This window comes from Mytilus californianus, unplaced genomic scaffold (genome assembly GCF_021869535.1).
Source record: "Mytilus californianus isolate M0D057914Y unplaced genomic scaffold, xbMytCali1.0.p SCAF_1, whole genome shotgun sequence".
In the NCBI taxonomy this organism is placed as follows: Eukaryota; Metazoa; Mollusca; class Bivalvia; order Mytilida; family Mytilidae; genus Mytilus; species Mytilus californianus.
In genome coordinates this window covers 138,287,100-138,303,745 of record NW_026262581.1, presented here as the reverse complement: position 1 = coordinate 138,303,745, position 16,646 = coordinate 138,287,100, and the positions used below count along the sequence as shown (strand labels likewise).

At 31.5% G+C, this 16,646-nt stretch overlaps 1 protein-coding gene across 3 annotated transcripts in view; it reads right to left on the bottom strand.

The window, feature by feature from the left end:
- Positions 1-16,646, bottom strand: part of LOC127736618 (dystrobrevin beta-like) — a 131,523-nt gene that overhangs the window by 52,218 nt on the left and 62,659 nt on the right. For 2 of the 3 annotated variants that reach the window (XM_052247191.1, XM_052247177.1), the window contains exons 5-11: positions 12,953-13,038; positions 9,818-9,969; positions 8,276-8,384; positions 7,473-7,639; positions 5,747-5,871; positions 3,246-3,350; positions 1,460-1,562 (exon numbers count right to left, since the gene is read on the bottom strand). In XM_052247191.1, coding sequence (XP_052103151.1) covers positions 1,460-1,562; positions 3,246-3,350; positions 5,747-5,871; positions 7,473-7,639; positions 8,276-8,384; positions 9,818-9,969; positions 12,953-13,038 — 847 coding nt within the window. Of the gene's footprint in view, positions 1-1,459; positions 1,563-3,245; positions 3,351-5,333; positions 5,370-5,746; positions 5,872-7,472; positions 7,640-8,275; positions 8,385-9,817; positions 9,970-12,952; positions 13,039-16,646 lie in introns of all 3 variants that reach the window. The other variant, XM_052247184.1, reaches the window with a different exon arrangement.

Below are 16,646 nucleotides of genomic sequence, written 5' to 3'. Positions count from 1 at the left end.
TTCAGTCTTAATCTGAAACCAAGCTGTAGCAAAGAGTAGGCCATTTCCCCCTCCACTTTATTACCATTTAAAAGCATTATTAAAACTAGAGCAAGTTATGCTGTACATATTTTAACAATACATTGTGATAAGTGAGATTGTAAAACTGATTACAAGTTTTCTCTGTTACTAGATATAGATGACATATATTGATGCAACATATGGCCATTTCACATAATATCAATATTTACACTACCCTAATTATTTGTTAAAGTCAGCAGTTAATTCTCTTTATATTATACAATTCAACAGTTTACTTCATCCTAATTACGCACAGTATAATTTACTTCTCAAGAAATGATGTCAGAAAAATTACTAGGAAACCTTGATATATCAAGGGAGATAACAAAAATTACTAGGAAACCTTGATATATCAAGGGAGATAACAAAAATTACTAGGAAACCTTGATATATCAAGGGAGATAACAAAAATTACTAGGATACCTTGATATATCAAGGGTGATCAGAAAAATTACTAGGAAACCTTGATATATCAAGGAAGATAACATTTGAAAAATCTTCCTGACATGCTGGTTTTTCAATTTTAATATAAAAAAAGTAGGTGGAAAGGACATTGATTTAGTGTAGCTAAATTTGTATGGGCTGTGATATAGTTACATAACAATATACTTTCATTGAACAGACTGTATCATGAATTAATATCATCTTCATATTCTTCAGTTCATCACAAATATTAAGTCTCTTTTTTTTTGTAATACATGGATACATATAAATATGATTGGTTGATTAAAGGTGGCTTGGACACAAACTGACAGTATACACCATCAACAGTAGTCCAAAATGTTAATAACAACCAAACATTAGTTATCATTATGCATTTATTATTGCAATTTTTGTAAATTGAAAAAAAAATGAGAGATTAATTATTGCAATTTCCAGAAAAGTTATCAGATATTAGAATGTGAGTTCCTATTATTGCAATACTCAACCATTCGCATTATTTGTAATAATTTCTGTATTTACATTATGTAAATGGAGATGAAAAAAAAATTGCTCGTGATCATGAAGAAGTTTTTGTTCCAAGTTTCATCTCAATTCCATGATTGTCTGACAAGGTTATTGATGTCTAAAAGTCTTCAACCTCAAGACTGTTTCTAACGATAATTGCAAAAAAATTGTTTAATTTATCCATAATTTAAAGAAGATTTAGGACAACTTTTTTCAAACTTTTGCTTGACTGCTATCTCTTGATCATGTAATAGCTTCTGCACAAGCTTTGCAAGGTTCTATAAAGGTCTGATAAATTTCTTAATTAATGTTTAAAATACTTTTACCACTGACTGAACATAAAATGTTGACGATGGCCCTGAGAGTACTTAGGATTGCTATGCCTTCCAAATTTTGTCACAGGCAAGACAAAACTGATAAAAGTTAAGCGTTATAATTGTATAGTACTTACAGCATTTTTTGTGTCTGCTGCTAACCTTGCTGCATACCGTGCTATCAGTCGATGTTCATCATCAATACACATAGAATTCAAACTCTCTGTAAGCTTATTTGGACTGAAAAAATGAAAATAAAATATACCAACATTATCAAATTTCTAGTGATCTCCTTTTCATGTATGTTTGTAAAGAAGGTTTTACATAATTAAGACTAATTGTATTCATCATTTACTTCACTAAATAAAATCCTATTGTTTTTTTTTTTTTAAATCATCTCCTTGAGAAATGAACCATGTAATGTACTAGACCAATGATTTTAATTATATTTTGTAATTTTGTTCAGCCTTGGAATAGTCAGTACTTATTTTTGATGTATGGGTTTTACTTTTGGAGAAGCAAGGGTAATATGTATGGGTTTTACTTTTGGAGAAGCAAGGGTAATAAGTATTCTGGTTTGATCCCATCAGTGATCAGTTTCGAAGATCCTTTCTAATTACAAAACCACAAATAAAAGAGATAATTTAATTCTAAAAATGAATGTTTATACAATGAAAGTTTTGATGAAATGTTCATATACATATCTGTCTTGAAGGCACAGAACACACAGCTTTACATGGAGGTTATACTGCATTAAATGTGTCCTAAACTCTGACCTCAACCTCGATAATGATTATTCCTGTTCATAATACATGGCATTGTGTCAGATTTTTTTAAGTGATATGTATTCCGTGATAATCATAATAAATTGCTTCGCCGAGCACAGCTGTATACGACCCCAGAGGTCCAACCCTGAACAGTTGGGGCAAAAATGGACACAATATTCGCGCTTGATACAGGTCTGAATTTGGATTGTTATTAAATTTTTGACACATAATAGGTTCCTGACACAGAATAACTGTAGTCAAAGAACTTAGAATTGATTATATGATTTGAATTTATATTCAATTTTTTGCTTTTGTGCAATACACTTTGCTGTTGCAAATTTACCCTCCCTCCCCCCACAAAAAAAAAAAAAAAAAATTACCCCCCCTTTTTTTTTTGCTTTTGTGCAATACAATATGCTGTTGCATATTGACCCCCCCTTTTTTTTTGCAAAAAAAAATTATTTGAAGAATTTTTCTTTTTAATTTCTGAAATCTGAAATGAGAAAAAATTGACCCACCCTCCAATTTCTTTTTATGGAGTTTGCAACCATAATTACCCATTTAAATACATCATAAAAGTCTTAAAATAGAAAATGACATACATAATCATGGCTAAAATTAATATTCCTTAATAGTAACTTCTAAAAATAAATTGACAGCTAATCATCTCAAGACAATACAACATTTCTTTATACATAATTTAAAAGCAGTGTAAGGGAGGTAATCAAAACGTTTTGTTTGGATAACCTCCCTTACACTGCTTTTAAATTGTCTTAAGTAATTGTCCATTAACCAGGAAACCCTTGTTTTTCCCCCTTTTTTGCCCCTAATTCCTAAACGGTTTGAGCCACAACCCCCCAAAGCAAATCCTAACCATCCTTTTGTGGTATGGAAACTTGTGGTATAATTTCAGAGAGATCAGTTTATTTTCTCCTTACCTTTGAGGACTGTTTCCACTGTCTATTGATAAGACATCAGGTGGATGACTTGTAACTGTTTCCACTGTCTATTGATAAGACATTAGATAAGTGACTTCTAACTATGGCTGTATAATTGTATCCATTGCTTACCTTTGAAGACTGTTTCCACTGTCTATTGATAAGACATCCTGTGAGTGACTTGTAACTATGGATGTTTCATGGTATCCATTGCTTACCTTTGAGGACTGTTTCCACTGTCTATTGATAAGACATCGGGTGAGTGACTTGTAACTATGGATGTTTCATGGTATCCATTCCTTACTGGGACTGGTGTAGGTGGTCTACAAAGAAGATACATACTCTTACATGTTTAGCAAAAAAAGTAACAGGATTATTATCTACAAATGTCAAATCAACAGACTGTCAATAACTTTCATCTTTAAGCTTAAGTACACTGATTTTGTAATTCTCTTTTAGGTAGAAAAGGGGCTCTAGTGAAATCCCTCCCCTTCTTGATTTTGCCTAGGTTTCCATCAACTTTTGAAAGTATATTTTGGATTAGAAAAGTATAGGCACATAAAAATACCAACTTTATATTTGTGAACAGTGTAAAAAAACTATATTAAAGAAAGCTTCTCTAAAATTATTGTTATTTTGTTGTAGACAATGTTAACACAAAGAAATATGGATGTAAAACTGCATAAAACTCTATAAAATCATGATTTTTCTTCAGTATTGTGTTATATGCACATATTGTAATGTGAATATTATGAAATCAATGCATTACATATTTTGTTGATTTCATTTATATTTTTTAATTTTATGGATTGCCTACATTATGAGCAAATTTGAAGTAATTCTCATAACATAAAATTGAGAATGGAAATGGGGAATGTGTCAAAGAGACAACAACCCGACCATAGAACAGACAACAGCAGAAGGTCACCAACAGGTCTTCAATGCAGCGAGAAATTCCCGCACCAGGAGGTGTCCTTCAGCTGGCCCCTAAACAAATATATATACTAGTTCAGTGATAATGAACGCCATACTAAACTCCAAATTTAGTATGTTTGTGCTAACATGCCTTATTACCTCTTCTCCTTCACACAATTTTGTTTTTATTGGTGGAAATTCTTTTTTTTTAAGTTCTACAAACAAAAATTCTAAAGCTGATTGAAGCAAAATTAAGTAATTTGGTTTAGAGAAAATTATTTTTATAGAGTTAATGTACAGACTTCAGAGCGCAAATGATAGTGGCACAAAGTATGTACAGACTTCAGAGGGCAAATAATAGTGGCACAAAGTATGTACAGACTTCAGAGTGACACAAAGTATGTACAGACTTCAGAGTGACACAAAGTATGTACAGACTTCAGAGGGCAAATGATAGTGGCACAAAGTATGTACAGACTTCAGAGGGCAAATGATTGTGGCAAAAAGTATGTACAGACTTCAGAGGGCAAATGATAGTGGCACAAAGTATGTACAGACTTCAGAGGGCAAATGATAGTGACACAAAGTATGTACAGACTTCAGAGGGCAAATGATAGTGGCACAAAGTATGTACAGACTTCAGAGGGCAAATGATAGTGGCACAAAGTATGTACAGACTTCAGAGGGCAAATGATAGTGACACAAAGTATGTACAGACTTTTACATTGTTGACCATCTGATATCTTGCATATCTTCTTTCAACATTTATGTTTGATGAAAACGGTCTGCCATCTCAAACATTACTGTTAAACTTATTATTATATTCTGATTAATCCCTACTGCTATAATATTCATGCAGATATATCCATTCCTTATAAAGAGACATAACAAATATTCCAACAACAGATCAAGGGGAGATAACTTCATTCAAATAATGTTAGTATAACAATCAACATCTGACTGACTAATCTTAAAAAAAAAATTTCTAAACTCAAAAATTCTTTCATATAACTACATGAATCAAGAGGAGATAACTTCATTCATACATTGTTAGTATCATACACTAGGACTGACTTAACATTTTTCAAAGACCAGAAATGCATTGAAAATTTCTGTTGACATGTATAATTAACGGTCTTTATATATTTGTACTCATGCAGTAATGTAAGGAAATCCTACTGAAAAGAAAACAAAAATTACCTACAGTTTGATAAATTCATACCCTGACCAAAAATTCAACTGAGCTGTTATACAACAAATATCAAACATTTTATTGGGAAAAAAAGGTGAAAACTTTCAAATTCGTCAAAATATAATTGTAAGAAAAGAAGACACCAATAGTGTCCAATCAAACTGTAGGTAAGATAACTGATCAGACATTCCAGACATACTTTAATAGCTCCAATATCTCTTCAAATGGTAGATTACTGAAATACATTAATCAACATTAAACTTATTTCATGCTCAATTTTTCTCCATTATAAAAAAATCTTTCCGACTTGACTCAGTTGAAGACCAATTTACAGTTAGTATCTAACAAGATATTTTGAATATTTTGCTGAATAAAATACTTGGCCCCTTGATCATATATCTATTCAAATACTGTCACAGTAAAGCAACTTTTAGTGGGTTGTGCCTAGTGGTCTTAACATTGAAATGACCTTTACATTTTTTAAAGCACCATAAAAATGTTTTTTATTCTCTACAACCTTCAAATTTTTCTTCCACTTGTCAATTATCTGATTCATATATTTCATTAGAAACAACCTCCAGCTGTATAAGATGATCATGTGACTCCACTTACATAATATAAGACAGATCTAATTTCTTTTCTGGTGTATTTGGGAACTGTGGAACATGTGCATTAGATTTTGGCACACATTTCAAAGATTTCTTCAATGCATGACCAATCTGTTTGGCAGGAGATTTCTGTAAGAATAGGAGAAGAAAATTAAACATAAATTTAAGAAAATCTAATCATTTTTAAAAATATATTCTACATAGAATTTCTCTTTTTTGTTTTTTAACAAAATTTGTTTTTAGTATCTATCATGTTTTTATATTTAAACACATAATTAATTCTTAAATATACAAATGTGTATTCTTAATAAAAGATATTATCCATATTGATAAAATTGAGAATGGAAATGGGGAATGTGTCAAAGAGACAACAACCCGACCATAGAGCAGACAACAGCCGAAGGCCACAAATGGGTCTTCAATGCAGCGAGAAACTCCCGCACCCGGAGGCGTCATTCAGCTGGCCCCTAAACAAATATGTATACTAGTTCAGTGATAATGGACATCATACTAAACTCCAAATTATACACAAGAAACTAAAATTAAAAATGATTCAAGACTAACAAAGGCCAGAGGCTCCTGAATTGGGACAGGCGCAAAAATGCGGCGGGGTTAAACATGTTTTTTGAGATCTCAACCCTCCCCCTATACCTCTAGCCAATGTAGAAAAAACAAACGTACAACAGTATGCACAGTAAAACTCAGTTTAAGAGAAGTCGGAGTCCGATGTCAGAATAGGAAACAAAAGAAAATAAACAAAATGACAATAATACATAAATAACAACAGACTACTAGCAGTTACTGACATGCCAGCTCCACACCTCAATTAAACTGATTGAAAGATTATGTCTTCATCATATGAATATCAGGCACAATCCCTCCTGATAGGGGTTTAGTATTATACCATCATAAAATATATGAGAAGAACATAACCCATGTGATAGAATGTACAGATTTTACAGTTTTAAATTATTTTTTAGTATTCTTGTTCAAAATACAACATTCTAACACACAGTATAAAAATAAGAAGATGTGGTATGGATGCCAATGAGACAACTATTCACCAAAGTTCAAATGAAGTGGACGTAAGCAAATATAGCTATAAAAGGCCATGACATGAAAAATATGAAACAATTCAATTGAGATGACTAACGGCCTAATTCATAACAAAATAATTTACGCAAAACAAATATAACAGACATGAACCAACAACAACCACTGAACTAGAGGCTCATGTCTGTTTACAAACTATGTGCCAGCAACTTCACTCTTGGTTATACATTATACTGTGATTAAACAAACACTTAATTATAGTTTGCTTAATTCACAACTTTGTTGACCTGAACTAAAACCTAGTTTTACACAAACACATGTTAATGTGTCAGTTCCAAGATCAGGAACCTTGTCAGCCACTGTAATTGTTTATATCCCAATGTTTTCGTCCAATACAGAATTTAATGGCAAATTTTTGGTCTAGACTCCGACTGAATCAGATCTTAAACTTGACAAATTGTACAGACAGTTTTGCCTTGTTGCAGACCATATGTTTCCATTTTATATGTCTGTTGTGTTGTTTCATGTTTAAGGTTTGCTTACATTGACATATAACCAACATCTCATTGAATTTATGAAGCAGCCATATTTTGTACCTGATAGAAGTCAGAATTTAAGGCAGGTTCTCTCTTGTTTATATACCCAATCATAAAAATGGTTTTATTTAGATCACTTACATAGGTCGTATATTCCTTCATTTCATGATCATTGCCATGGTTACCCGATGTCCGACCTCTCCAGAAACAATCTTGACATAGTTGATAATTATAGCACCTTTGACATTTGTATCTGAACCCCATAAATGATTCCCTGTGACAACCTTCACACTGTACAGGATGAAAGACTGAAAAAAAATACAGCAATATTAAATATTCTTCTGGTAGACATATAGAGTATACTTAAGAGTTTATTTCACAAACATTTGTGTTTGTCACAATTGCAAGTATGAAATATATTTTCCTGTAAATTGATTTCATCACAACTAAAAGTCATTGATTTGCAAACATTATTAGGTCAACTGGAATAAAATTAAGGTTGGTTAGAGTATATACCCTGAATTTTAAAAATGTGTATTAGGAACTCTCTGAGGCAATTAATAGTATACAGTATATATGTATTCCTTCCATAAGATTAATCATACTCTTTTGTTAAGTTTAAACTTGCAAATCATTTCATTAGTTTTTCAATGTAACAGTGAAGTTTATCTAAACAAAATTTAAGTACTGAAATTTGAATATACATAATATTTACTATGTAGAAATGACAATCGAACAAAGAAGACTTTTAGCATAGATGAGAACTTTTGGTTTGTCAGGATAACAAGTCATATTAGCTTAGATAAATAACTTATTTTTCCTATTTACAGCTTTAATAGAAAAACAGATGTCAAGATGACAGCCAGCAACTTAAAATTATCAAAATATTTAAAAGAATTGAATTTCTTGATTATCAAATACTTGTCAAACTAATATTAACTCACCATTTTCAACATGAGCCATTTTATTGAGAATCGGTAACCACATCAGACACTGTGGCCCTGGATCAGCCATTAAAGCATTGAGGAAATCATTCACATTAATCTGTGTTCTCTGAAAACAAACAAGAGAATTCAGAATTCATTCACAAAAATATGTGTTCTCTGAAAACAAACATGAGAATTAAGAATTCATTCACAAAAATCTGTGTTCTCTGAAAAATAAAAATGAGAATTCAGAATTCATTCACAAAAATCTGTGTTCTCTGAAAACAAACATGAGAATTCAGAACTCATTCACAAAAAACTGTGTTCTCTGAAAACAAACATGAGAACTCAGAATTCTTTCACAAAAATCTGTATTCTCTGAAAACAAATATGAGAATTCAGAAATCATTCACAAAAACCTATGTACCCCAACAGCAAACTCTAGCAATAAAGAAATTATTTACTCGAGGTGCAGCCAGACAAACATACTCTTTAAGTCCAGTAATTTCAATCGTCTAAAATGTTTGTTCATTTTGTTAACATAACATTAAATGAATGAAATTACTGGCCCGCATTGCATAGATTAGACACATTGTTGAAAGGTGTACAGTGATCTAGGGTACTGCAGGATATATGGGTTTTGTTCATTGTTGAAGGGTGTACAGTGATCTAGGTTACTTCAGGATATATGGGTTTTGTTCATTGTTGAATGGTGTAGAGTGATCTAGCTTACTACAGGATATATGGGTTTTGTTCATTGTTGAAGGGTGTACAGTGATCTAGGTTACTTCAGGATATATGGGTTTTGTTCATTGTTGAATGGTGTACAGTGATCTAGCTTACTACAGGATATATGGGTTTTACTCATTGTTGAAGGGTGTACAGTGATCTAGCTTACTACAGGATATATGGGTTTTGTTCATTGTTGAAGGGCGTACAGTGATCTAGCTTACTACAGGATATATCAGTCTTCATGATAAACTTTTGAATCTACAGGCCCGAAGCTGAATTTTATGAAAATTTTAGTTAGATTCTATTGGCCTGTAGAGATGATTTTTACAGGCCCGACAGCATTTTTTCAAGCCTGGGCTGGTGGGCCTGAGGCTTAGCGCGAAGACTGATATATGGGTTTTGTTCATTGTTGAAGGGTGTACAGTGATCTAGGTTACTACAGGATATATGGGTTTTGGTCATTGTTGAAGGGTGTACAGTGATCTAGCTTACTACAGGATATATGGGATTAGTTCATTGTTGAAGGGTGTACAGTGATCTAGCTTACTACAGGATATATGAGTTTTGTTCATTGTTGAAGGGTGTACAGTGATCTAGCTTACTACAGGATATATAGGTTTTGGTCATTGTTGAAGGGTGTACAGTGATCTAGATTACTACAGGATATATGAGTTTTGGTCATTGTTGAAGGATGTACTTTGATCTGTATTTGTTTACATCCTTGTACTTTAGTGGATAGTAGTCTCATTGGTAATCATAAATCATCTTCTTATTCTTAAATTAATCTTAGCAAGAAACCTTCCCAATTCTATAGTGTTCAATATTTACATTGTCAAAACAACTTCTACAGGCAGTGTCGTTGTATCCGAATGAAGGCCCTTCAAATACTGCTGTGGGTAAGGCAAGCAAATCTTTTAGGTAATCAATAAATCTGCTACGAATCAGGCAACCGCTTGAATCTGATATCTGTGTGAAAATATCTGGAATAAACAAGTTATATTGTTACACAGTTTGCAAGGCCAGTTGAATTATAAACCTGTGATACCGGTATATACCAGTTTATAATCCAAAATTAAGTTTCTATTGAAGAAGATTGTATGTTTTTTTTACGGATGTTTTATGATTTTTCTATGAATTTAAACAAGAGACATGCATAGATATGTAAATTGTCCCTAGAATAGAAAAGTTGTATATATATATTCATTTTAAAAACAGAGGCGATCTGATACCTAATCCCCTAAAATACACTAAAATACTTGTAAAGGGTTCTGCTGAACCCTGTGCCTCGCCTGTGACTTATGCTAAAAAGTGTAATGTTGACTGTAAAAAGTAAGTTCATTTATTACAATTTTAAAAATCAAGCTTTTTTCCTTGTATGCATTTTCTTGATCTTGAAGACAAGCTTCTGTTCAAATTTCATAACAATCATGAAGGTTTCAAAATTCATCTTGTCAAAAATATTTAATCCCAAACTGTCTGTAAATGTTAACTGCAAAAAGTCCACCTTTCGGAAAAATGAATTTGGATATTGTCTTTTGATCATTGAAAAGCTTCTCTTCAATTTATATAATATTCCATGAAGGTTTGACAAAATTATTGACTGAAAATCTTTCAACTTAAGACTGTATGAAAATGTTAACTGTAAAAACAAGAGTGCACACGCTGAAATGTCTCGCCTTCTTTACTAATCATTGATATTATGTTGATAGTCCTAAATATAAAGCTTTATTACAACTGTCACATAAACTTCACATTAACCAAGTAAACTAAACATTGACCAATGAACCATGAAAATGAGGTCAAGGTCAGATGAACCATGCTAGGCAGGCATGTACAGCTAACAATTCTTCCATACAACAAATATAGTTGACCTATTGCTTATAGTTTAAGAAAAACAGACGAAAACACAAAAACTTAACACTGAGCAATGAACCTTGAAAATGAGGTCAAGGTCAAATAAAATCTGCGTGACTGACATATAGATCATAAAATATTTCCATACACCAAATATAGTTGAACTATTGCATATAGTATTAGAAAAAAAGACCAAAACTCAAAAACTTAACTTTGACCACTGAACCATGAAAATGAGGTCAAGGTAAGATGACACCTGCCAGCTAGACATGTACACCTTACAATCATTCCATACACCAAATATAGCTGACCTATTGCATGCAGTATTAGAAAAAAAGACCAAAACTCAAAAAACTTAACTTTGACCACTGAACCATGAAAATGAGGTCAAGGTCAGATGACACCTGCCAGCTAGACATGTACACCTTACAATCATTCCATACACCTAATATAGTAGACCTATTGCATACAGTATAAGAAAAACAGACCAAAACACAAAAACTTAACTATAACCACTGAACCATGAAAATGAGGTCAAGGTCAGATGACACCTGCCAGTTGGACATGTACACCTTACAGTCCTTCCATACACCGAATATACTAGACCTATTGCTTATAGTATCTGAGATATGGACTTGACCACGAAAACTTAACCTTGTTCACTGATCCATGAAATGAGGTCGAGGTCAAGTGAAAACTGTCTGACGGGCATGAAGACCTTGCAAGGTACGCACATCCTATTACTTATAATAAGAGAGAATTTAACATTACAAAAAATCTGAACTTTTTTTTCAAGTAGTCACTGAACCATGAAAATGAGGTCAAGGACATTGGACATGTGACTGATGGAAACTTCGTAACATGAGGCATCCTTATACAAAGTATGAAGCATCCAGCTCTTCCATCTTCTAAAATATAAAGCTTTTAAGAAGTTAGCTAACGCCGCCGCCGCCGCCGCCGTAGCCGCCGGATCGCTATCCCTATGTCGAGCTTTCTGCGACAAAAGTCGCAGGCTCGACAAAAACTAAGCCCTTTTATCAGTAAAATACAGAAAAATGAACATAAAATATTTTTTAAATGTTGCTCAGGATAGTGTCTTTTGGCCATTAAAAAAGCTGCTGTCCAAATTTTATATAATATATATAAAGGTTTGAAAAATTATTTATATAAAAAAAACTTTGACCACAGGCTGGCCCTAAAAGGCCAAATGTTGATGTCGCCAATGTTGCAGATACCAAAGACGCTGTCATTAAGACTACTTGTAGGATCCCTACATGGAAATATGAAAAGGTTTAACAAGTTTATGAGCACTCAATTCTCCCTTCGTTATGTTGTACAGAAGGTTTGAACATACTACGAAAATTAATTCAGAACAAGCACTCTTTAATACTGATAAAATTATCAACAAAAAACAATACAAAGCACTACTTTCTCAAAGAATACTAACAGATATAGGCAGGAAACTCAAAGTAAGTCCTAAACTCTCATATGCATGTTTTACTAAATCCAAACGTTTGTGTATGTTGGTACATTTATTAAAATCAAAATGCTATTGAGCACAGAGTGAGTACAGAGTGAGTACAGATTGTTTTTTATTTACATTGTGAACTTCAAAACTAAAGATTGTATTGTACAAAAAGTAATTAGCAAAGAAACAAATAAAGGAAATATTTGAGTTATTTCTCTTTGTCCATAAAAATATAAATATAATAGATAGACTGATACAACCATGCTCTACTATCTCTACATAGTGTAATTTTACATAAACAGGTTTTTTTTAAATTTCCATAGTTTTTTTAGAGTTAAGGTTTACCTATGATCCATAAAAATGCAGAAAACCTCCTGAAACTTATCACCCATACCGGGACTAAGCTGGCTAGTCTTTTGTGTATTGCCAAATGTATTTGTTACTAATATTTCATATTACATTTATGTCATTAGCAACCTTTTGAATACTCTGATTTAAAAAAAAAAAAAAAAAATCAAAAATTTTTGAACACTATGCAGAGGAAAACTGTGAAGGGAATTCAGAAGTGATCTTTAGGGAAAGATTTTCCTAATGAGTTTGCTAACAAGAAGTAACTTTATTTGATATCCAGGGTTTCTTACATCTCAGTTTGTCCACCAATTTTCCAGCACACATATGTGACAAAGCAACCTTCAGTGAGAACACTTTTATCTTTCCTCTTCCAACACTGAAATACAAAGAAAGCATGTTTATATGTAAAGACTTTGGATTTGTTCTCAACCTCTAATGAATTATCCTTGTCCCTTTCACTGTTCTTTTCATCTTCCTTCCCTGTCCATTAATGTTATTAGAATTCAATACATTACCCTTTGGAAAGAATTCTCTTTGTTGTGCTATAAGAACCTTTGTTATAACATTATAAATTGTTCTTCATTGTTCTTTATTGAGCTATACCATCACTATATGTTGCCCTTTGTGATAACATTATTAATTGTTCTTTATTGTGCTATAAGAACACAATATGTTGCCCTCTGTTATAACATTATAACATTAGTAATTGTTCTTTATTGTTCTTTTCAATCCATTGAATAACAAAAGGAGCATAAAAAAACATCTGTCAAAATGGCAGCAAACCAGGCTATTATTACATCTTTCAGTGTCATTGTTAAATTGTAATCAATTAAGGGCCATATCTCCTCAATGGCAAAAGTAAAATCTCAATATCAAACTTGACTTCAATTTTGACATCAGTAACAACATATTAAAATGTGAAAAGCATTGGTTGAAGCATAGATTTATAAACCCATAGAAGAAGCTCAACACTGACTTCAAAGTTTCTATGAGGGTAATGGCTTTCAAACTTATCTGATAATGACATGAACCAGATGGTCATTGAGATTCCGATTGACAATCTCGACATTAGAAAACTAACAATTACAGGCTATTTAGCAGTTAAACATTCTATAAATCAGAAAGAAACAAAATCAAAATATATATTTTAGAATAACTTGGTTATGAAAAAATAATGTTCTTATAGGTAAAACAATATTACAAATTATTCTCGAAAAGAAATTAATAAATGCAGATATCTTTCTTTTTTTAGCCAGAACTAACGTTTTCATCATATTTACATTTTTAGATTTTATATCTTTTATCACAATTTAACTTCATTTAAACAATGTATGTTAACTATTATAAACAAGTCTATTGAAAATATAATTAATTGAAAACATGGGAAAAGTTGAATATATATGCTCCATAATATTTATTTAGCATGCCTTACATGGAATGTTTTGGTAGTACACTAAAACTGTTTACTTATACTAATTTAATAAACATCATGAATGAAATTATTATAATTTAGCCATAGATGTATAAAATACATCTATGATTTAGTAAATAACTTATTTGTAAAAATATAAAATTGATTTAAAAAGACAATTTCTCTTCTAAAAATGTAGAAAAACAGATGAAATACAGAAAAGAATGTTGTACTTTCTTATTAATTTTTTCCCTAATTCGACGCAGTTCGACACCTTAATAAAGCATATCAAAGAAAAGGGTTATTTTAGAAGTTCAACAACGTGCTATTCCCATTTGCAGGAACTAACAGGAACATAGTTTTTATAAAATTTAAAGATACAAGCCTTATAAAAGCATTTTTGAATTTAGTTCAATATATCCCTTGTAAAATGTGAAATTTCTGACCGATTTCATCCATTTTTTCACTATTTTATTTGTCAGTCCAGTGCGCTTAAAATAGACATACTCTCACAACAGAAGGGACATAACTCGAGAAGACAATTAAGAAACTCTATTCTGCTGTACTGGTCAATACAGATCAACCAGATAAGAGATGTAGCATAAGTTACTTGATTGAGGACAACACACAAAGTCAAAGTCAAAGATTTTATTGATATATATATAATGTATATAATATATATGACAAATAAAATCCAAAATCTGGATTGTCATCAACACTCAAACAAAGAACAAACATTAATCATTACAATCAATTATATATCAATACAGAACATAAAAAAAAAATATATGAAGAGATATATATAAAATCTTGAAATTTTTTGATTTTTTTTTTCCTTCTATCTATTTGACTGAGGAGGTACAGTTTTAGATACTAGTAATACAATTTATATAATATAAACATAAAATAACTTAAGTTAGTGAACGTCTGAACTTGTACATCTCATTAATACCTTTTATGCAACATTTACTGACATCATAATCATTACTTTGAAATATGAAATAGAATTTTTCAATGTCTAAAAGATTATTGAAAGATGGTAAAATATCTGAAATATTCTGAAAAAAATTATTCCTCAAATCATTGAGTTTGGTTCATTTTATGGTAAAGTGTAATTCATCTTCAACTTCAACACACATGAAACATCAAAGACAGTCAATTTGGTCATGGTTCTTTTTATCTAACAATAGAGAACAGTAGGGAACTTTTGACAGCTTTATCTATGGGTTTATACATCTATGGTTGAAGGCCTAGGGTTAAGATATTGCACCATTAAGACACAAAGTGGGATTTTCCAATCAATTAAGGATCATTATAAACTCCTGAATGACAAAGGTGAAAATCTTAAATATCTAACTTTTCCACTATTTTTTAATCAGTAAGAACAAATGAAATTAGAAAAGCACAGATAGAATGGTTTATAAATTAATGGATGATAATAGCTGAAGCAGCCAACCTGTCTGACCCTGTATGACCCCAAATCAAAAACTAGATTTCCATCTGAAAATCAAAACAGAATATTTCATTGTTCATTTGATATTCAATATCATAGACTATCTAACAATGTTTAAAATGGCCTATTACAATGATAGGATAGAGCAGAATATATCACCCATGTATATTTGGGTGTTTTTCTTTATTAACTTTACAAAAAGGAGATATAACTAGATGCATGTGTATTTGTCCAAAGAGATCTAGGGGTATGATAAGAATAAGGTTAACTGGTCTTCGTAATAGTATGATCTAAGTTTATTTTTACAAAATTCAATTAAATACAAATAAGTCAACATTTACAGCAAATAAAATTTACCTCAACAAAAAACCAGTTAATTTATTTTTAAGAAAATAATCAATATATCATATTCTCTTGTATAATCAGGTCATTTAAATGTTTAGGTATGATACCTGGTGATATCCTTTAAATGTTAATCGATTATGTTGATCAGGTATAAACATATTCTTATGAACTTCCTGTATGGAAGACCATCATTTAGGAAAAAGTGAGACAACCATACACAGATGAAGTGACTTGTAGCTAATTATAAATCAAAAGGTATATGGTTGAAAACTACTTACACTTTCAAATTTTCAAAATATATTCAAGACCTATCTCATGGTTTAATAAATTTTGTTTACTTATGGTATACATTAATTTTTATGTCATTACAAATACTTATTATATATACAAAGTTGTGTGAAAGATGAGACTGGTAAACTTATTGACTATGAATAATGAAACTGTAGGACATAATGAAGTATAATGTTTTGGAAATATAACAAAGCTGAGTCTTTGAGATGAAGATCTTATTACAGGTATGTTAAGGTCAGCCAATCATGTCAGACAAACTATGTTAAGGTCAACCAATCATGTCAGACAAACTATGTCTGTGTTTTCCTACAATTTCTTTGTGATTGGGGCAGTGACTAAAAGAATGGTTGTCATGAATTTTGCAAGATGGGAGCATGTTCAAGTAATTATGGGTTTCGAGTTTTAATTAAAGGATATCTTTATTAATTCAAGGGGTCCAACATACATAAACTCTCTAGGGAAAACAATAAATGTAATTGAGTCT